Source organism: Asterias rubens, chromosome 18 (assembly GCF_902459465.1).
Source record: "Asterias rubens chromosome 18, eAstRub1.3, whole genome shotgun sequence".
In the NCBI taxonomy this organism is placed as follows: Eukaryota; Metazoa; Echinodermata; class Asteroidea; order Forcipulatida; family Asteriidae; genus Asterias; species Asterias rubens.
The window spans coordinates 7,961,552-7,984,285 of NC_047079.1; the positions used below are offsets into that span (position 1 = coordinate 7,961,552).

General features: G+C 38.0%; 1 protein-coding gene across 4 annotated transcripts in view; it reads right to left on the bottom strand.

Annotated features, from left to right (window-relative positions):
* The window catches only part of LOC117302268 (chromodomain-helicase-DNA-binding protein 4-like), a 36,628-nt gene extending 16,591 nt beyond the window's left edge, over nt 1-20,037 (bottom strand). For 2 of the 4 annotated variants that reach the window (XM_033786131.1, XM_033786129.1), the window contains exons 1-26: nt 19,788-20,037; nt 19,026-19,144; nt 17,212-17,292; nt 16,422-16,827; nt 16,221-16,333; nt 15,591-15,791; nt 14,540-14,683; nt 13,936-14,118; nt 13,307-13,501; nt 12,495-12,703; nt 12,013-12,168; nt 11,369-11,474; nt 10,753-10,809; nt 8,286-8,477; nt 7,585-7,721; nt 6,986-7,187; nt 6,494-6,615; nt 5,711-5,884; nt 4,980-5,121; nt 4,318-4,449; nt 3,870-3,987; nt 3,503-3,720; nt 2,966-3,110; nt 1,741-1,904; nt 597-792; nt 270-359 (exon numbers count right to left, since the gene is read on the bottom strand). In XM_033786131.1, coding sequence (XP_033642022.1) covers nt 270-359; nt 597-792; nt 1,741-1,904; nt 2,966-3,110; nt 3,503-3,720; nt 3,870-3,987; nt 4,318-4,449; nt 4,980-5,121; nt 5,711-5,884; nt 6,494-6,615; nt 6,986-7,187; nt 7,585-7,721; nt 8,286-8,477; nt 10,753-10,809; nt 11,369-11,474; nt 12,013-12,168; nt 12,495-12,703; nt 13,307-13,501; nt 13,936-14,118; nt 14,540-14,683; nt 15,591-15,791; nt 16,221-16,333; nt 16,422-16,827; nt 17,212-17,292; nt 19,026-19,144; nt 19,788-19,902 — 4,117 coding nt within the window. In that variant the 5' untranslated portion in view covers nt 19,903-20,037. Of the gene's footprint in view, nt 1-269; nt 360-596; nt 793-1,740; nt 1,905-2,965; nt 3,111-3,502; nt 3,721-3,869; nt 3,988-4,317; nt 4,450-4,979; nt 5,122-5,710; nt 5,885-6,493; nt 6,616-6,985; nt 7,188-7,584; nt 7,722-8,285; nt 8,478-10,752; nt 10,810-11,368; nt 11,475-12,012; nt 12,169-12,494; nt 12,704-13,306; nt 13,502-13,842; nt 13,889-13,935; nt 14,119-14,539; nt 14,684-15,590; nt 15,792-16,220; nt 16,334-16,421; nt 16,828-17,211; nt 17,293-19,025; nt 19,145-19,787 lie in introns of those variants that run through there. The other 2 variants (XM_033786130.1, XM_033786132.1) reach the window with 2 other exon arrangements.
* Nucleotides 20,038-22,734: the final 2,697 nt, after the last annotated feature.

Below are 22,734 nucleotides of genomic sequence, written 5' to 3' on the forward strand. Positions count from 1 at the left end.
ACATTGTATCATTTTCTTCTACTACATGTATATTACAATAAGATATGTATGTATAAGACTTGCCACAAGGAAGTGATTATTAAAAAGAATATCTTGGTTTTGCTTCACTTTTCTGTCAAATCCTGAATTAATATAAAGTGTTCTAAAAATTAGTACAGAAACAAAGACAGATATATTCGGTTAGCGTTTCCCGAATATGACTCATGACATGTAAACAATAACAAAAATCAGATAAAAAAAGGGGGGAAAAAGGATTGTGTGAAACTCACATTCTGATTTCTCATCAAAGTCTTCATCATCTTCTTCGTTGTCTGAGTGTGAGTAATCGCTGTAGTTGTCACTCATCTTGTTATCCCAACCTAAACAAAAACAAATCACTCAAGCATTTTATATCATTGAAATGAAGGAATTATTACCAACTAAAAAATCAGAATGGAACCAATAACAATCATATCAAATATGAATCGTTTTTCTGAGATTTTGGGAACGATCTCTACTCTTAAAACAGTTTCCCTAAATCATTGTCTAACATTTTGGGGTAAGATTGTTGGATTGTGTCTAACATTTTGGGGCGTGATATTTTAGATTGTACATACCCTTTCCTCTCATTCCGCTCGAGTCATCCTGTCCAGCATCATTATAATTGACTTGCTTGCGGACACGTTTGCCTTTGCCCAAAGTACGAGCGAGATCTTCCTGTTGCTGTTCATAGTGGTGTCGAAGAAGCTTCTCCCAGTAGGCAGGGTCGGAAGGCTCCAATTCCTGCTTAATGACTTCCGTCTCAACTTCCGGCTAGTCAGAAAAATGGGGAAATGGCGTAATTTAAGGGGTTTGCTATTCTATTAATTTTGCATAAAGGAGAAACTATTGAAAGATTTTTAACAGAATTTTCAGCGATTCTTGCTAATTACGTTTAAAAAATGAGTTCTTTTCAGGCAATTTTGGAAAAAAGAACAAAATTGGGGTAAAATGGTTTGAATTCTGAATTTGTTTTAAGTTCTGGATGGATTTATAATTGCAGTAAAGGAACTACTTACTTAATCAACCAGTTTGTTGTCGTCAAGGTGAGTAGCAAGAACTTAAATAGAGTGAATTTATCCCCCAATCTTGTCTTAATGGTATGGTTTAGAGTAAATGTCTGGCCAAGCCTTTATTAGGATACCAATATCTCTTAGTGTCCCAACCTAACTATGGCCAGTTTGTAATCTATTTCCAAACTAATATTAGAGTAAATGTCTGGCCAAGCCTTTACTAGGATACCAATATCTCTTAGTGTCCCAACCTAACTATGGCCAGTTTGTAATCTATGTCCAAACTAATATCCAAATGTATACAGAGATGTACATTCAGATTCTAACATGAGCAGGACAATATTTCTTAGGATGATTTAATGTCTAGCATCTTATCTCATCTTTTTTTATTGTTGTCTAGCATCTTATCTCAGATGCTTTTATAATATTGTCTAGCATCTTGGCTCAGATGCACGTATCGATGTACATCATCTTATCTCAGATGCAAATATTGTTGACTAGCTTCTTATCTCATCTTATCTACTGTTGTCTAGCATCTTATCGCATAGCCCAGATTCTTGTCTAGCATCTTATCGCATAGCCCAGATTCTTGTCTAGCATCTTATCGCACAGCCCAGATTCTTGTCTAGCATCTTATCGCATAGCCAAGATTCTTGTCTAGCATCTTATTATCGCACAGCCCAGATTCTTGTCTAGCATCTTATCTTACCTCTTCCTCCTCTTCTTCTTCTTCCTTGATGACATAACTAGCCACCTTGAAGGAGTTAAGATAATCATCAGCCATGTCTTTCTGTTCAATACCCTCCTTAGTACGATCAAGTAGATCATTAACAGAACGATCGTCCCATGTGATTGTTCCCTCATTGCCATCATCTGAAGACAGAAAAGCAATAAAAACACATATCAAAAACTCCAGTTCATCATTTGAATGTACAAACAAACACCAAGTCTGAATGAAGCAATCATCATCAAGTCGACTCTTGTCGAACTGCAACAAACGCACACCACACATCACAATCTCCCATGGCTGTCCTGCAGATCTTAGCTGTAGAATGAAGCAACAGACCACTTGCATATGACATCATAAGCCCAAAACAGCGCCCTCATAAAGGTCAATGAAGACCTATCATTGGCTGAAAGTAGTGCGCAGTGTTGACACGCACGGATGTCTCCATTGTTTTACCTTAGGGATGGGGGCTAATGTTAGTGGTCTAGTTTATCTACAGCTGTGGCCATATAAAGAATAGGCTTTCATATTAATCTTGCCATAGCTACTACTAAAGACGTTGGGACACGTTCTAAGAAAAATAGTCTGTGGCATTTTCAAATGTAAAGAGAATCCATGGTCAGGATTACTGATGTACATTGGGAACAAGACCAAAGATAGCGCCAGTTAATAGTCTGTGGCATTGTCAAATGTATAGAGGATCCATGGTCAGGATTACTGATGTACATTGGGAACAAGACCAAAGGTAGCGCCAGTTAATAGTCTGTGGCATTCTCAAATGTATGGAGGATCCATGGTCAGGATTACTGATGTACATTGGGAACAAGACCAAAGGTAGCGCCAGTTAATAGTCTGTGGCATTGTCAAATGTATGGAGGATCCATGGTCAGGATTACTGATGTACATTGGGAACAAGACCAAAGGTAGCGCCAGTTAATAGTCTGTGGCATTGTCAAATGTATGGAGGATCCATGGTCAGGATTACTGATGTACATTGGGAACAAGACCAAAGGTAGCGCCAGTTAATAGTCTGTGGCATTGTCAAATGTATGGAGGATCCATGGTCAGGATTACTGATGTACATTGGGAACAAGACCAAAGGTAGCGCCAGTTAATAGTCTGTGGCATTCTCAAATGTAAAGAGGATCCATGGTCAGGATTGCTAATGTACATTGGGAACAAGACCAAAGGTAGCGCCAGTTCTCACCTTGTTTGAGCTCATCCTTGAAGAGTTCATCCGTACCAAACTTAAGAATATCATCCAGTTCTTTCTTAGACATGGCTCCTTTGGCTGCAGATCCAAGACCTGGCCGAACCACGAGATGAGTCAACATCATCTTCTTCTTGGCAACCTGGAATAAGAAAAGCATAAGATGGTTTTACTAAACGGTCATCTAATAGCTCTTTTTACATTCTTAAAATCAAAATGAGTGAAAACAAAGATCCAGCTGATGTCGGGGTTATCAATTTATCTAATTTATTAGATTCATTAATTCAACAAATTAAAAAGAAAAATCAACAAAATGAGACTGATTTGATTCAACCTGACCCTCCTTCCCCACTTACAAACATGTTTAACAACACATCCCTGTGTAGCATTCTTGTAGTTTTCCTTTGTCACTACACTTAACCTTTTCATGACTTTTGTACACAAATATCCTTGTGAAGCACCCCAGTCTAAAATTATTGTGTTTGTTGTGGGGTTTTTTGTTGTGAAATTTGTTTTGGAGGTTTGTTAGCTCACCTGTGTAATTCTCTCCTCCACTGAGAACCTAGTGACGAATCGATATATCATGACTTTGTTACATTGACCAATTCGATGAGCTCGACTGAAAGCTTGGATATCATTATGAGGATTCCAATCTGAATCAAAGATGACCACGGTGTCTGCTGTGGCCAAATTAATACCCAGACCACCAGCTCTTGTGGACAGTAGAAAAACAAACTGCTCAGCTCCAGGTGCTGTTAAGACAAAATAATCATCATAGCTCATTATTGAAACAAGCTTTGGTACCAGACGATTCTAAGACTGATTTACATTAATTGCAACATGCATTAAAGGCACTGGTTACGTTTGATAATTACTCTTATAAGAAGATGCATCGTCTTACCATTAAATCTGTCAATAGCTTCTTGACGCAGGCTACCAGTGACACCTCCATCAATTCGCTCATATTTATAACCGGTTCCCTCAAGGAAGTCTTCAAGAATGTCCAACATTTTAGTCATCTGTATCATCAGGTACAAAACAAAATCTTAGAATCATTCCGTTTTCATGTTTTTAAAGTGTATTTTTTTTTTATTTTATATTTTTTGCAATAAAACAAAAAAATGTCTATCAGGTTCTTTTTTTGTTTAAATTGAAAGGTCTCTGTTAGCTGTGAAAGCCAAAAATGCCTAGTAACATCGAGTGCACATCGAGTTCCTTGCTACTCTGTGAAGTATGCTTAAGCCAGGCCAGAATCCCTGCTTCTTTAAGTGTTGATTCTTTGCTTAAGGTATGGTAAGCACAACCATGAAACTGGGCCCGGTCCTTTTCTAGTCGAGTGACAAACATACCTGAGAAAAGATAAGAACTCTATGGTTGTCCTCTTTGAGTTTCTCCAGCATAGACTGCAGAAGGATGAGTTTTCCACAAGCTTTTGCCAAAGCTTTGGGCTCAAAGGCACCGTGTGCCATACGTGGAGCTTCCTGTGAATAAAGTAATAAAGGAACATTTAACAAGTTGGCCAAGGTTATATTAAGGTTTCTTTTCATGTATTCCTGTCTAAAACTAAATGTCCAATTCCAGTGAATGCAGCCACTGCACTGCATTTTGTTAACATTCACACACAGCACCTCTAAGAAAGATACCTCTTTGGGCAGGCAGGTAAAAGATAACACAAAGATTGTAATGCAAAGTTCACAACAAAGGCGAGAATACAAAAAGAATCGGCAGGAGCCTTGTGTCCGAGCACACAATGATTAATCATTATATACAGGATTGGTAGAGCTGACAAAAATACTTGCATGTTTGTGTGATCAACCACACACATGACAAGTAGGGTTTGAAACTTTGCATGGTGGAAGTATAACTAAGAGAGGTTTGCGGCAACACCATGTGAATATCGCTTTTGAGTAGTGGAAATTTAGTCTTAATCCGTTGCGTGAGCCAAGAGAAATTGGTGACAAACCATGCAAAGAATCCTTCATAATGCAATGATATCAGTGAAGACACTTACCTGTGCAGCTGTAGGGAACAGATAAGGATGATTGCAACATTTCTTAAGATCCATCATAACGTTGAGGAGTGACACATGATTCCCACCACCCTTGGCATTCAAAGCTTCAAAATTCCTGGTCAGAATGTACTTGTAGTATTTCCTGTAATAGCACAATATTTTCTTGTTTAAAATACACAGATTTTGTGTTGAACAACGACAAACTTACAAGAGTGGGTTTTTAACCAACGGCCTCCAGAATATTAATGTGCTGGCTATCTACCAACGAAGCTATCTAGCCCTATGTTGGCGGTCTTCCTATTTTGTCAATATTTAGAATCAATATTGAGATAATCATAACAAATTGTTTCCTACATTGAAGGAGAGTTGCCCAATTTGCAGATTTGTGCCTCTTCTACCCTCCCATTGTCATATTCACAGGTACCTTAACATGAAATTCCTTAACCATAGTTTTAACATTGGCTCTAGCTGGCCGCAAGTGATTTTACAGGCATGGGCCCTGACAACAAGAACAAAGGCCTTTCTGAAACATAGGCTCTTTTCCAAACCATGGCATCGGCTCCAGATTTGGCTCATCCTAGCTTGGCCCAGCGGTTATTTTGACAGTTGCGCGTGCTTTGCGTATGTGCTCAGGGCTTCAGACTAACGAACGGAGCCTGAGGCCAAATCCAAAGCCGAAGCGTGGATTCGAAAAGAACCATAAATACTTAATCTTCTAAAGAGAAACTTACTTCTGCATGGGACTGAGATCAACTCTAACGATGAATTCACTCTTGGAAGGAATTCCTTTCAAGACATCTGCCTTGAGACGTCTAAGCATGTGGGGACCCAACATGTCATGAAGCTTCTTAATCTGATCCTCTTTAGAGATATCTTCAAACTCATCCAAGAAAACCTGTAGATTACTGTGAATTAAATAGATCAAGATCAAACAGGATTTTATTATATCAATGACAACCTAGCAAAAAATCAATCTTAGCTCTTTGTGAAATCAAGCTTTAGAGCTCATCGAGGTGGGAACACAATCCAACTTGTGATGATTTTCAGGTGTTTGGTCACTGCGTAACTGAGCTTTTCATGATGGAAAGTCAACTTAAATAGTGATCAAGGATTACTGTATGTCTGAATACATGGCGTATCACCCATTACACTAGATGATAGCTGTGCGAGAACAGACAAATAATTGCTATCCCAACTTTGCTATAGTCCTGGGTTTGAATCCAACCTGAGTGTTATATTTTTCATAAGACTTGTGGACATGTTCGTTGCTTGTCATTAATCTTATTTTTTTCTTTCTTCCCTTACTATGAAACTTGATTTTGAAACTTGATGAACACTTTGTTAAGGTAGTGGTTGACAGGTAGATATGAATGAGCCATTCAGACCTATGCTCATTGTTATCATCATTACATAGTAACTACATCAGCAGGTGGTGCTAACATTAATCTGAAAACTACAAACTTAAGATCTAGGTCAAAGGATAATGTTCAAATCTTTCTAACTTATAAACTTACGAGAATTCTTCCTGGCTCATGAAGTTGAGTAAATGAAACAACTCTTCTAGGTTGTTCTGCAGCGGGGTACCAGTTAGAAGCAGCTTGTGTCCAATGTTGTACTGGGTCAAAATCCTGAAGAACTAAACGGCAAAAACAAAAGAGTATCATCGGTTACTTATTATTTCTTTGTTACACCCCCCTACACATCCAAACCTTTGAACAGGGCTAGATAGGTAAGCCATTATTAGTCAACCATTTCAGTATCAACAGAATACCTTTGTGACCATATAGAAAGCCGGGTCCGAATCAAGTGACTATGGCTATGGCTAGGGCAATAAGCTGCAATAACAACATTGAAGGATCTAGGACTTTACAGTATTCTAGCCATAGCCACATACCAACTCACTCAGACATAGTCTCATAGTATCAAGGACCATCTTGCACCAGTCATTTTAGGTTTGGATTATTTTTAGTGATTCCTCAAAGTAAATAAGATCTTAAACCACATACCTTAGACTGATTATTCTTGAGTCTATGAGCCTCATCAACCACCAAGACATCCCAGTCTACAGATTGTAGGGTAGTAGTATCAATGGTGATCAACTCGTATGATGTAAGAAGGACGTGGAATTTCACTACACAGTCTTTCTTCATCTTGTAAGCTTTCTTGCCTCCACGTACTGCATCTTCCTCAAAGGAGAATTCATGCTCTCTGTAAATAATCATAACTTTCTTGTCAACAAACGACAAAAACAGAAGTGGCACTTTTGAAAGAAGCGATGCCAAGAACACAAGGAAAAATCAGTTTTCGTCGGCACTCAAACAGAAAAAAGTAAAATGAAATGAGCTGAAACTTTCTTTGCTAGAAACATTTTGATGTTCTGAGAGAGAAATAAGTGAAGTAAAAAAAAAAAGAAGTATTTTATAAGCACTGTCCATGTTGTCGGCACCAGATGATCATGATATTGAGAACAGGAAGTGATTCCAATAAAAGCTCCAAAACATTCAACATTCTGGCATTCAATCCCTTGGTACTCACAAAGAGTATTCATAAAAGCTTACAACTAAAATGAAATAAATTATAAAATACATAAAAAATTGCAGCCAACCTGATGGTAGCTCGGCTGTCCTTGTCCCCGCAGTATGTCACCACGTAGAAGTCTGGTGCCCAGAATTCAAACTCTCTCTCCCAATTGATAATGGTAGAAAGAGGTGCACTGATCAGGAAAGGCCCCTTACTCAAACCCTGCCAGTAAATACAACAATCATGAAGAGTTAGAAATAAAATGAAATCAATGACAAAACAGATGGATATGGATAATTTAAGTTGAGAAATTGAAAGTTAGAGATCAGTGTAGAGATACATTGCAATAATGAAGTTGATATTTGGATTTGAGGTATGGTATCGACTTATGACACTTGATATTATAACTCCACATAAGATCCACATTACAACCAATCAATTGACAAACAATGCTTCAAGGCAGCAACAACAAAACAAATAACTTCAGAGCTAATCAAGGTATTTGTTTCAAACTTTCAAATAAAATAAGTCAAATTTGCAAGAATTTGTTTATCATTTTATTTTTATATATCAAGTTATAAACCCACATGGGAAACCGAGTGGGTAAACAATTAGAAAGCTCAGTATGTAGAGCACTGGCACATTAAACCAGAGGTCACTGGTTCAAATCCCACTCTAGTCAATTTTCCTTCTGATTCAAACTTTAACAATTCACGAACATACAATGAGCACTTGATTAAAAACAACAAGATGAAGTCATTTCAGTTAGAGTGTTGGTTTACATACCTCTTTATAGAGCGAGTACAACAATGCGATTGTCTGGATAGTCTTCCCTAGACCCATCTCATCAGCGAGGATACAGCTAAGCCGATGTGCCCACGAGTATCTCAACCAATTTAATCCTTCTAGCTGGTAGTCATGTAGGTTACCACCACAGGCTGTGATGTATGCTGGCTGCTCCTCATACTTCTTCTTCGGCTATTAGAAACAGGGACAAAATGGTCTTACTATTATTCTTTCTAACTCGTCTTTTATGATCTTTCAGTTTGGGTTTTGAGTGAAGATCATCGGAGACCAAATAACCCATGATAGATATGAGCATGATCAATCTTTATCATGGACTAGTCTTTAACATAATATTCCCAGACTCCATACAGCGATAATAAATACTGATTTTCTTAAATCAGAACATGGGTCACGACTATTTTGTCTTTCCAACTTCAGTTTGGTTACAATGCTTTGCGTGTTAAGTGCAATTGGGCCATGCAGGAACAAGCAGCTAGCAGTGAAGGGGGGTATGTTAATAATCCTAGAAGCATCTTGGTATTCGTGTAAAGAGACATGTGTGTAAAAGATATGTTGAAATGGTGGCATTTTTACCTCATACATGTAGTAACCTGTTGAGTTATATATTTCAAAGAATTCTTTTTAAAAGTATCCTTGGCGCTAGAGAAGTAGAGCATGATTTCAGTGTATGATATTTTACCAGAGAGACATGAACAAAGTGTCAATTCAAATAGAAGTCTGAAATTTCTCATCCCTAAATACAAGAATTGTATTTCATCTAACGAGAGGCCCTACAAACTTTTCCTTCCCTTGCAGATGACAACAGTTCAGCCTTCAATCTCTTAGTTCTCAACTTTATACAGTACATGGTTACAATTTAAAACAAAAACACTCATTAATCAATTATTCACATAAAAAACATAATCCACAGCACTTTTTTCAGGCAAAAGAATTCTTTAACACTGAAGTTAAAAAAAACAAGACACTGCAGCATTTAACATCGAGATGAAGTACAAAAACAAAAACTCAGCATAGTGGAAATAAATTGTAAGAAAAAAGTACAGTATTCACATCCAGTTTAAAAATTGAGGTTGTCTTCAGCATACAAGGAAGCCTACATAAACATGTTAATATGGAAGTAGCTTCTTACATTAATCTATGCACTTCCAACTGTGACTTGGACTGCACATGGAAACTATTAATAGTACTTAATAATCCATACACAGCCTTGAAGATAGTGGCCAGATTGCTGAAAACTAACCTAATTGACACATGGCCCAACAATCCTAAATGGGTCCCATTTGAGAATGGTCTAGTACCTCTAATCGTCAGAGATTCATTCTATTAAATTAGAAGTATCAATTTGGAAAGTAAGTCTGGCGTTGCACCTGGGACGTCTCAGATAGTCTTTATAAATGTTAAAATCTGAAAACAAATGTAACGAAAATCTTTGTAGTTTTATCAACCAAAGTTGATCAACTATCCCCCAAAAATTGGGTAGCTGCAGGTTTTGTATCTTCACATGTGACAGTGCTGCAAGACAGTCACAACTTATTAGCAAACTTAAGCAGCATAGTTTGTTGACCATAAACCATAAAGTCTGATTGAAAAATGCAATGTGTTTGTTGTTATTGATTTGCATGCAGGTTGTTACACAGCTTACTGCAGATGTAGTCAATCTCAAGGCGACATTCACACTCTAAAGAAGGGTCTTCAGTTGGTCATGCAAAAACTTAAACTTGACAGAGAGTTACAATACATTTACTCTGACAGAATGACTGCAGTTAACAACTCATCTCTGCAAAGACATTTTTAGAGAAGACTGCTCCAAGAAAATGCGGGCAAAACTCAACAGTGATGGAAATCAGATATATTTCCAAGGAAAGTTTGTGAATTTTCTTGTCATTAGATCGTGTTGGTGCTACAGGAAGCCATGCGGCAATTAGTGTAAATAATTCTAATCATGTCTATTGTTCTCTGACTATTGGTGGGAACCGGTAAGGGGTGATTCAACATTTTCACAAGCATACAGAGGAATAACTACAACTTTTTCAAAGTGATGTGACTTTCAAAAACATTGGAATGGCTTTTCTTGGGGGTAAATTATTACATTTTGTTATCAATTTTTGTTTGTCAAGGAAAATTTTCAAAATTCTTTTTAGTGTAACATCAGTAATAGACTACAAGAAAAGGGAACTTTAAATGGGCAGTGTGCTCTATACCAAGGATGGGAAATGAATGTACTTTGTCTAAAGCCACCCGGCAATTAATAATTGTAGTTTCCCTGCAGCATGCATTGATATAGGCTTCAGTTATAGAACACAGACAACAATAGGAAGCTAATGAAAACTAAAATGAAAGAAAAAAACAACGATGTCGTAAATACAGGCATGTAGGTTGCTACTTGGTGGATGCGAGCCTTGCTATATGACAACCGAACATTTAACAACGTTCAATGAGAACTCACATCTACTTTAATATCGTCTCTTTCTTCCTCGTCCTCTTCCTCCCGCCTTCGCTTGCCCTTTGTGGGGTAGGGGTGAGGGGTGAGGGGTTAGGGAGCAGGACCATGTTAAAGGTGCAATCCATTAACAACAATTCAATCACCAGTTTGTGGGAACTTATGGGAGTTATTCAAACTTGTACATTTTTCTGTATTTCCTGCCGTCAAAAAAATATCTTTGGCTTTTCATTGTGGCGGAGCATGTTTATATCCTCATGTTAGGAAATATATGATCTTTCTGGTGTTGATTTACAAGCGAGATGGAAGTATTAAAGACAAAATTATTCTTCAATTTGTTGTAAATATACTTTTTCCTACAATAACCTTTAACATTGATATGTAATAGATAACTTGTCAGTGCATTCCTTATAAATAACTACATGTACACCTCAAACAAGGAAGTTGGTTTTACATCACTAAGTGATATAAAACCTAGTTGGTTTGTTTCTATGGCAAAGTAAAATCTACACTATGAAATGAAGAAAAACAAGCAAAGTGTTCTGATTAATTTGAAATACAGAGAAGAAGGCGCAACTGTTGGCTTATCTATTCAGAATAAGGCTTTAGACAAAATACTTACATCTATTTTCTCCTTTTCTTCTTCTTCTTCTTCTTTTTTACTTTTCTTGCTCTTTCCTTTCTTCTTCTTTCCACTCTTTGTTTCTATGGGTGTATGCATGTTTTTCCTGCAGAGAAAGACATTGTTTAAACCAAGATTCCAATTTCATACTTCTAACTACCAAGCCAAATTTACATTCAAAATGAAAAATGATCCTCTAGGAAATAAACATAAATGGTTAGCTGCGTTTGCTAAGCAAGATTTGACTATGCTACATATGACATTGAGTTCTGCTCATGTTTGAATGATGGCTTAAAGTATGATTGCCATAAACAACACATGGCACTTTGTATTATTAAAGACACTACAACGCTACCTTGCAACAAAACTCTGTACATTATTTCCAGCTTTTAGCGATGGGAAATGAAGAAACCAAAGAGAGATTAATTTACTTTTTAGCATCTTTCTATTGTGTTAATATGTTTTTATAGACTTATTGTTAATTTTTAAAATATATGGCCAGGGATATTGGAATTGAAGGCCTTTGGGTTACAGTTTTTTGTTAAACTTGTTCATATGTCCCTGGCTTTAGATTTGTAGATGTTTGTATTTTGTATGTGTTTTTATGCCAAATAAATAATACAAATAATAAAAACAAAACTTACTTATGGGAGGTGTAGTATTCAATGTGTTTTGAACCATCAGGTATCTCTCGAATTAAATCTCCTTCTTCCCAGCTACAGTTATCATACTGAAGAGAACGCCATTTGATCAAGTATAACGTCTTACCACTTCGATGTCGTACCTGCTTGTTAATGATCCTGCAAGGTGATACAAGAATGGAAAGGTGATCATGAATTTCTGCTGCAATGCTTCAGGGAAAATTTCATTGTTAAGAGGGCAAGGCCATTTTCATTTGCTAAGGGCCCTACCATTAGAAACTCTTATAAAGTCTGTGGGAAGTTTGAGGGGCAGCAAGGCCAAGACCAAAGGCAAACAAGGCCATGACCTTCGTGGCCTCCATTTGATTCCAGGCATGAAAAATTTGCCATGGAATGCATACAAACATTTCAAGGAGCATGTGTATCCTACTTCTGCCACCGAATCCTCATGACAATCTACTAGAAAACCATGCCCTGTTTTTTACCTCTGGATCTGTAACCATTCAGGCTGAACACCATAGCGGTAGAACTTCTCCTCCAAGTTGATGTGATGCTCTTCAACTTCTTTTCCTTTGTTCCTTGCCTTCAGACGCCAATTTCCTCCATATGTCTCACCATCTTCTAGTGGTGGTGGCTCTTCCATGTCAAACTTGCGGGTGTAGTTACGGTAAAGAATGATGTGGAAAACTTCCATCTAGAAAGAATTTAACAAACAACAAATGGATGAAGACCTGTAGTTCCCATCAAAGAAACCTCATAAAACATTGGGTGCGTTCGTTTAGCTTCCCTGGGTCATCCCCGGTCTGCCCCGGTGCGTTTAAATAGCTCTTGATGTCATTCTAGGGGCTCACCCAGGTCTGCCCCCAGTGCCCTGCTCTTGGAGTGGGTCACTTGGGGGCTGGCCCCAGGTAAACGACGTCACTACGAGAGCGGTGAGTGGTCGTTCGTTTAGCTCTTGTCAGGGGCTCACTCGAGTGAGCACCGCGGGGTAGACCCAGGGAAGCTTAACGAACGCACCCTTTATCTCCTCTGAACAAATCATTAGGTCAAAGTTTATCATGGAGAGTACTGTAATTTTCTTGAATGTGAATATTTTATGCCATTTTCCCTGTCTCATATTTATTATCGTTCAGTTAAGCAGCTGTCGGTGGGTCCTCTGCAATGTCAAAAAAAGTTTGACTAAGGTGATTCCATCGTATGAAACACATCCATTTTGAACATAAAGTCACTTGTAATAGAATATCAAATGACCACACACATGTACAAGTTAATTCTCAAAACATATAAGTAGTTATACCTGCATTTCTGTGACCCAGTCACAATGCCAGTAGGACATGCCGTGAAATTTACAGAAGAACTCTCTCGTCGGTTTAAAGCCAGGCTCTTTCTTGGTTGGGCTTCCACACTCAGGGTCCAGGGGGTCAGTGTTGACCGGTGGAACAGTCCAGCGCCAGGTCAGGATCTTCTGAACTTTGCCCTTTGGTGGTTCACACTGTGAATGCAGAGAAGTGGAAAAACAAAATTAATTAATGAGGATTCATTCAATATTCCTTATACGTGAAGGCAATATTCCTTATACGTGAAGGCAATATTCCTTATACATGAAGGCAATATTCCTTATACGTGAAGGCAATATTCCTTATACGTGAAGGCAATATTCCTTATACGTGAAGGCAATATTCCTTATACGTGAAGGCAATATTCCTTATACGTGAAGGCAATCAAGAATTTTATGAGCAGAACCTTTTTACAATCCCAACATACCAAGTTGTTGGTAACTTCCCAAAACAGTATTGGGGTGGGTCAGCGGTAATAGGCCTATTGGATACTTACTGAGCACCTAGGACACACCCATTCTCCATCTGGTATCTCCTGAAGGGGAGGGGGTATCGAGGGGGTGGGTCAGGGGTAATATGGGATACTTACTGAGCACCTAGGACACACCCATTCTCCATCTGGTATCTCCTTAAGGGGAGGGTTAAGGCAGAAGATGTGATAAGATGAAGGGCATTGGTCACAGCATAGAAGTTCTCCTCCATCTTTACATTCTCTGCAGAATTCCATGTGTTCATCTTGCTCCTCTTCCTGTACAGGAACACCTTCTGTCTCCTGATCAACAAAAGACACAAATAATGCTTCATTCCTGATTTATATTAACCCATGTATAAAAGTCATGTTGAAGCGTTCAAATTATCTGGCTTTACATTGAGAGACGTTTGATGCACTAGGTGGCAGCACACTTTAAGTCTGCTACCACCTAGCGTAAGACCAGGTAAATTTTCATTGTTTACGTCCTTCTGAACATGCTCACATTTCAAAGAACAATGGATTTTTCTGCCAAGTCTGCTGCCACCTAGAGTCCACAACAGTCTCCATTGGAAAACAGAACATATTTTAAAAATGATATTGTCAATAAATTTCACTGTGCATTCACTTCCCCATGAAGTGTGAACAGGGCTTAAAAAGAGCATACTTTTGTATTTTTCTTGTCAAAGACAAAAAAAAAAGGTTGGAATCTAAGTGTACTTACACAATGAGGACAGCTCCATTTGCCTTCTGGTGCCGTTTCGAGTTCAGGATCCAGACAGACAAGATGATAGGCTCTATGGCAAGTATCACACAGAATGATTTCACCACCCTGCTGGCATACCTCACAGTAATCTTGATGGTCAGTCTAAAAAACACAAAGTAAGAAGCATTTTACAAACTCATTATTGGGGTAGATGCACACATGAAATTACAAAAACTTGATAGGCTTAAGATTTACCCTGATCCCTTTGAATGTTTGGTGATGCTATGATTCTCTGATCAATGCAATACATACAGAGCATGCAAGGCTTGTACTTCCTGAAGTCTTGACCAGAGTATAAACCCCTTTCTCTCCCCGCTGAAGGGCGCACTCCAGAAACATACATAATCTTCTACAGTCAATCTTTCTGGTGTTTTTACACACGGAATCCCGCGATTTGAAAGGATTTTACAAAAGATTTTAGGTACAGAAGGTATCTGTTGATTATAGAGGCATTCATTTTCATTTCTCAAGGTATGTTGTGATTACTTTCAACCACTTTTCGTAGCTTTGTTTTCCTGTCGGACGACAGTAAAGTTGAGAAAACTTGTGTGCACAACTTTCCACGTAAACAAACCTTCACTTGATACGCAAACAATGTTTTCAATTTTTTGTTGATCTCTCTTATGTTTCCAACCTGAAAGCTTGAACTTTGTGAGACAAACAAAGGAACTGTGAAAATCATCCAAAAGATAATTTCATCCTCTACAAAATAAACTCAACTTGTAACACAAGAAAATAATCACACAGACAGTTATCCTACGTTTTTTTGGATAGGGCCGGAAATCAATTGAATTTTCCTGGCGCACTAAGGAGCGTGTGACATTATGTTTAATATTGCGTGCGTGCTAAAGGGTTTAAAGCACCATGATAAATGTTGCACTGGTTGTTAGTGCCCATTCAAAAGTCTGTTTTCAATGGAAGTGCCCTTTTCTAAATGAGAATGAAATTGCTCTTTCAAAGATGAAATTCCAGACATTAAATATCGCCACGATGTCTGGACTATCCTTACCTCATAGCCATCCTCTTCTGACCCTTTCTTCTTTTTCTTTTTCTTCTTCTGTAGAGAGGTCGGCTTGGGACGGGGTTTCTTCAACTTGCGTGCCGATGATCGGCTTGTTGAGCTGTCAGACTGAACAGAGGGGGCACTCTTCGCTTCCTCATCCGAAAGATCACTTGGAATCTGATCACTGAAGTTACTTCCACTTTCACTCTGTAAAAGACAGATTAAATGTTATGGATAGAGGTTAAGTCCACATGAATTCTGGGCAATGATTAAAGAACAATCTATCATAGTACATTGTTGTCATTCACAAAACAGCGTTTACGACATGGAACTTACAAAATTCTTACTTTCTGAAATCAAAATAAAGTCACTATCACATGCTGAGAATGGACTTCTGTATAAAAGTCACCTTAATTTTTGTTGCATAATGAAAACTGCCTTTGAAGGTAACAGCAGCTTGGTGGCCCATGAGGTTTGTCCATGAAATGTTCCAATATAAATTTACAATCTCCTTAGAGAAGTGCCCGTTCCAAAAGGCTCCTTAGAGAATAGCCCGTTCCAAAAGGGAAAACGCCTTAGTGCCCATGCCTTTTTAAGACTGAAGTATCAGTCCTGAATGCAAACTGAGGAACTTACCGATGAGTGCGATTTTCTTTTTCTTCCTTGTCCGCCGCCGATCTTGATCTTAAGTGGAGCAACCTTTCTCTTCTTGCCTTTAGATTTGTCCTTGCTTGCAGATTTACTCTTACCTGAAATAGGAAACAAGTGACTTATTGCCTCCAAACTTCCTCCTACCATGGCAAAAATAAACTTCAGAACATTTTATCTTCAACTCACCTTTGACCTCCTTGGGTTCTTTAGTCTCTTCCACATCTACATCCTTCTCAACTTCCTTTGTCTCCTTTATTTGTTCTTGAACTACTGGCTCCTTCACAGGTGTCGCCTCTTTGGGTGGAGCCTCTGGTGAAGACATGAGAAGCTGGGGAGGTGGTGGTCTTGACATTCCCTTCTTTGGGTTACTAGCAGCAAACTCAGTCCAGAGGGATGCAAGAAGTGTTGTCATCTTAGTCGTCGGTAAGTTGGGAGCATTCTCGATGACCAAAGGACGGACGTGTTGGCAAAAGAGCTTGTAGTTGATTAGACTGTCATAATCTTCTTCCTGGTATTCCATCTCAAATTCCTCAATTCCAAATTCCCGCATCAATTGCAATGAGCTCTTGGGTCCCATGTCCTTCTCCTTTTCCTGTAACAAAAAAAACCCCAATAATATCTAGAAATATCCAAGGACTGGTAGTAAACTTACAACAGTATTATCCTATCTATGTTTAAATCATCTCACGTTAACGACACGTCATAAATTATAATAACGTTTATGTTTTGGGCTCTTCTAAATTACAAGAATTTTTTACAAGACAAAGTTCAATTTTTTTTAGCCAAGTAAGATGAATTTGTTATTTATAATTATTTTGTTATATATTTGTTGTGTTGGCGGGGGGAATTGTTGGCCTCAGTATCTTTGTTAAACATGCATTGCAAAACTTTCACATTCAAATTCAATAATTAGATAGTCTGGTAATAACCAATTGCGTGCACATGTTTTTATTAAAGATGTCAGTAAATTATTCACCTTGGGAGATGTATCTTTCTTTTTCTTGCTTTTATGTTTAAATATAATCTCTCCATCATCACTCAGAGGGGAGTCACTCTCCTGTAAATACAATATCAATAGCAATAATATTAGCTTGGATAGAGAAACAATGGCTTTGGCTACGACGTCAACATGGCTGCAGAAACCCATCTAAGCCAGCCCAAAGACAGGCCAGGTTTCTGAATCCATGGCTTCAGCAGTGGCTAAGCCGATTGCTGAAAAGACCTACTACTCCATTGTTGTTGTTTAAGCCATAGCCATAGCCAAAGTCTATTCACATTGCCTTTGAAACGGAACCCTCATGTGTTATGGTGAATCAGCAAAGAAACCTCAGAATAAAACATTTTCCAAATTTTAAAACGCTGATGGTGAACTCGTAAACATATGTTGAACCCTCAAGTGTTATGGTGAATCAGCGAGGTAACCTCAGAATAAAACAATTACTCAAATTTAAAAATGCTGATGGTGAACACGTAAACATACATTGAAACTTTCTATGATGCAGAGAGTGAAAAAGAACATGGACTGGAGTTAACGTTAAAACTGTACATGGGACAACCGTATTTACTCTACATCAGACACTGGCAACTGGAGTCAACTAGCTCTGTGGGTATAAGATGTGGTAAAGTGTACATGAAAAAAGCATGGCTGCTTTCCGGTGCATTTTCCATGTTCACTCAGTGTTGCATGCTTGGTTCGTTTAAACCGTATACCCATCAAAACCATGCGACTGTGATCGCCAATTATGCCAAATGACAGTTACAAAAAAGACTTCAGAATTTCCTTTTTCTTTAGTATTTGTCATGCATTTTCTAAGACTTGGATACGTACATAATAAGTCCACTACCAACCTCATTGTATCTACATATTGACCTCATACTTCTGACGTCATCATTATAATCATCTTAGTTGCACCATTATGTTAGTCAATGTCCCCATGTTTTATACAGCGTAGTGTGATGTGCGATTTAAGTAATTCAGAATTTACAAGCTCACAGTCATCATCATAATTGTGGGTTTTTTCTCGGTTGTTTTGACTCCCGACATGGTGAGCTTGACAGACCAAGCCATGTTTAACGTTGGTACAATGGATCAACAGATTCCATTTCTAAGAAAACATTTTGTCTTGGAGGACGATGCACAGCATCAAGACTCGTTTTTTATTTTTATTTTTTATCCAACCGCAACCTTTTCATTCATTATCCCTAAAATAGTAGAAAGTGTACAAATTGCCAGCCGATTCAAGATCTTTCTCATAAAAATCAAAAACAATAATTTGCATACAAAACAACAACAAATAACTAACACTGCTAATACAATAATACAACAAATAACCATTCAAAACGTTGTTTCACTAAATAAAAACAAACATTTTGCATGCAAACTTTTTTTATATATATTTTTAATTAATCAATTATTAACTAAGTTCACCGCCAAACAAACCATTATTTTTATTTAAGCCCATAATAAGACACAAAAGAAAATAAAAATTTATAGCAGAAATATTTATCAAAACCCGATTCAAATAGTCATGTCTGATGAGGAAGTTATAAATAAAAACACAGTTCATAAAAATCACAACAATGAAAAAACAATCATGAACTTGAAAGGTTACCCTTTAGAAAAAAAAAACAATTGAAATACTTCTAAAAAAAAAAGAACAAAACAGAAGCTTTTTTACACGAATTCTCTTAGTTATAAAATTCCTTCATAAAGCAAAACACAGCAGAGATATAAAAATAATGTGCGTCAAGATTAAACCGACTTGACCACACAAAAACACAAACACTCACCCCGCCACCACTTTCCCGATCTGCCGACCGCTTGCGTTTCTTCGAAGATTTCCCCTCTTTTCGTTTCTCTTTTTTCGTTTTCTTGCTCTTTTTCTTCTTAGAAGGGGGTGAATCTTCCACTGAAAAATAAACACAGGTATCAACAATCAGCAAAAGTTGGTTTATATCCCAGTTAAAAAAGCCGGGTTTTTATTTCAACAAACTCTCACACACGCAATCAGTGAATGGCATTCGTTCATTCATTGACAACGTGCGTGTGTGAGAGAGAAGTGGGGGCCCCTCCACGAATAAATTATTCCGATAATTATGTGATCAGTGAAAAATCTTTCATATTTTCGACGGAAAAGTTTCGTAAAAAATCTGGAAACTACACAGCTGTGGTGAGGGGAAGAACTATAGAGTAAAATTCCGTAAGGATTGAGTCTGGATTGTTAAAGTGGAACTAGTTAATCTGGTTTGTAGTTGACGTTGTTTGGTGACGAATACCGTGCATCGATTACGTTTGGGATGACCGATGGACCTTGACCAAGATCAACTCAACGCCACATGGCTTGCTGCAAAACAAAATTTAACATTTACAAAAACTCACATCCAATTCACACTTTCTTAGTCCAAACCCATGGCTTGGGAACATCTACTCATCAAATAAATACACTCGCAAAGGAAAATTTAACTTTGGTTTTATTATTTTTTTCCGATTGCAATACCTCTCGGTGAAAACCAAATTGTTGTCGATATTCAAATAGGCGCGTTCATTTTTACCTGGATTGACATGCTCGCCTTCTGCCGGTGCACTCGTCCCATAATCAACAGAATCGTCCATTTCAAATGAGTTTTCTTCACCGTCCTCTTCGTTTCTGCCAACTCCTGGCATCATGCCGTGGGAGTTGAGAGGCTCCGTGGTGTCCAGAGAAAAAAAATCCAAGACGAAAAGAAAATGTGTGTTTGGTGTGCCAGTCCCTTTTGGACCGGAGTAGGTGCGAAGATGGCGCAGAACGGACAAAAAAAGACTCACCCCCACGACAAAAGGGTGGTAAAACGGCTACTGGGCATGCGCAGTTTGACGTCACAGATAAAGATACATCCCATATTAATAACCTCAAAACATCCCATAATAATCACCACTTAGTTAATCAGGGGGACACAAACCCAGCAAACAAAAAATTCACCTGGGGTGGGGGAAGCCAGATGTGCTGTCAGAAAAGGAGTCCTGAAACTGCTATGGAGGGGGGCCGCTTTTGTGTTTAATTTTTGCATATCAATTAGGACCTTGTTCTTGTGCAAGGCACCCAGATGGAAATTTGCATAACTTCTCAAGCGGAAACGGGTAAAATTAATAATGTGAGCACACAGGGGGTTCGCTGGGATCGGGTCACTGTTTTTGTTTGAATAAGTTCAGTTGTAAAACAGAACCAAAGCCGGCGTTGGAGTTGTCAAAAAATGAATTTCTGCCCAAAATCCTCAAAGACATCGGCAAGAAAACTGTCTTAATTAAGATGTTTTGGGATGTTTTTCTCAGATAATTTTTTACTTTCTGTCTTGTTTGAGTATTGTGTGAACTTTCAGAAATCTCAGCTTCTTTAAAAAGGGTGGTAATAAATGTCAACAACTCGGAAAACAATATTGCGAAAAATTCAACCTGCTAATTGTGTTCCGAAACATCCTCCCCAACAGCTGTAGACTGTGAAGGATGGGTGACATGTATGTAAGACTACCCTTCTAGTCTAGGCCCCATTATAATCTCAATTTTGTTGGTTTAAAATAAAACGTATCATTTTGGATACTTTTGCTATAGTTTCCAGAAAACGTTGCTCTATAAAAAGAAATGAAATTGTGAGCAAAATTGTTTTGAATCTCATAATTGCACTGAAGGTTCAATAACTTTTTGCCTGCATGCCAGTTAGAAAATGCGCGCATATTGTTATAGGCGCACCCTTCAAATTCGTCCAGCCAATGGTTCATGTAGTAATATTAATACATTCTTTCTGGAAGGTAAAGTCAAGAGGTTTACCTCAATATTTAACTCTCGAAGAATAAATCAACAAACTGTATAGGTAGGCCTAACGGCAACTGGACAGTGTAGGGGCTCCACGGCAACATGGGGGTTCTGCCGCGCCTCACCGGCGGATGGGTCAAACCACTTTTCAGTCGCTGTTGTGTTTCCCGTAGAAATTTCATACCAATTGGGATATAGGGAAAAGCGTTTGAAAGTAACTTCGGTTTCATTTCAAGTATAGGCCTACTGGAAAAAAAATGACAACAAAATGCAACATGATACAATGTTCCTAATGCTTTTGGTTTTTAATTATCCAACATCAATCATTCGAATCAATGTTATTTTGCAATCTTCTTTTCCAGCGTTGCTTACTGGTCAGTTGCGACCCAAAAGCTAGTCCTGTCTCACCACCCCTGCTAGAACGAAAACAATATTCTAGTAGTGGATCCAGATCAACTCGTCCGCCGATGATCAATGCTTTATTACGGCGAAGCGATGGCAGCGTGCGAGGCTCATTCTTACCCGCAAAATAAACCATTGGAGACCCCCAAAAGTGGACGAAACATTACGCAAAATGTTAGATTTGAATATATTTTTGTAATAGGTAATGTGGTTCTTTTTGTTGGCATACTGGGGTTTTTGGTGAGTGCTTGTAAATACAGGAGTTTCAGCTTTAGTATAAAAAAATAAGTCCACTTGAAACCCTCTTCCAAAGGACTGAGATCATAACTCTTTAGTACTAACTATTAGTTCAAATTACGCGCATGGAAATTAAAACAAAACTTGCGGCTAAGTTAATTGTTGTTATATTTCGAATTAAAACTAGGGACAGATGTAGTTTCATACAAAAAAGTTTTACAAGTTTTGTATTATTTCGGTAAAAAGTTTTTTGTCTCATTTTCTTATTCCAAAATCTATCATGGTTTTCTCTCTAACGATGAAAATAAAATAAAAACAAGCATTCATTTTTTATGATAATTATTGGGTTTTTTAATATTTAAAAAAAAAACAACAACAATTAAGTCTTCTCATGATAAACAGCCTTTGCAAAGATTAAACCGAACCGGTTTAAAATACGGGGCATAAACAATTTGATACGAAGGTGTTGTAATGAAGTTCGTCTTTCATTTAAAACTTGATTCTTCGAGAGGAACAATTTGTTGGAAGTATTCGCTATTTTGACGAATATTAATGAGTAGTGCAGCATTCGTTGAGCGACATTGTTCATGTTGTGATGAGCGTGTGTATGCAGCTTGCATATACATGTACGCCGACAGGTCATGAGTGTGTCATCGTTAATTGGGCAAAAATGTCGCAATCCACTGGGCATGCGCAGATTGATTAGGCATTGTAGCATCCCATAATAGTCACACGTGGCATCCCATAATAGTTTTTGCTTTAGCCCCTGCGTGGCACTATAGATGATTTATGCATAATAAATAACCGTATTGATTTCATTGAACAAACAAAAGAAACTTAGGGAATGACGCCGGGTGTTGAAATGTAAAAGGAAGTGGATTTTGGGGGTAATTACGTTATTTTTGGGAGGGGGGGGGGGCTTACTATTAGATGATATAAATAGAAGATTCACTTAATCTTTTATATTTAGCAGTACATGAATATCATACAATTTCACAGCCCATCTTCACAAACTCTTATATTTATGATTGCCTTGGTTTCCATAGTTACGGTCTGGTATAAGACTGGCTTCAT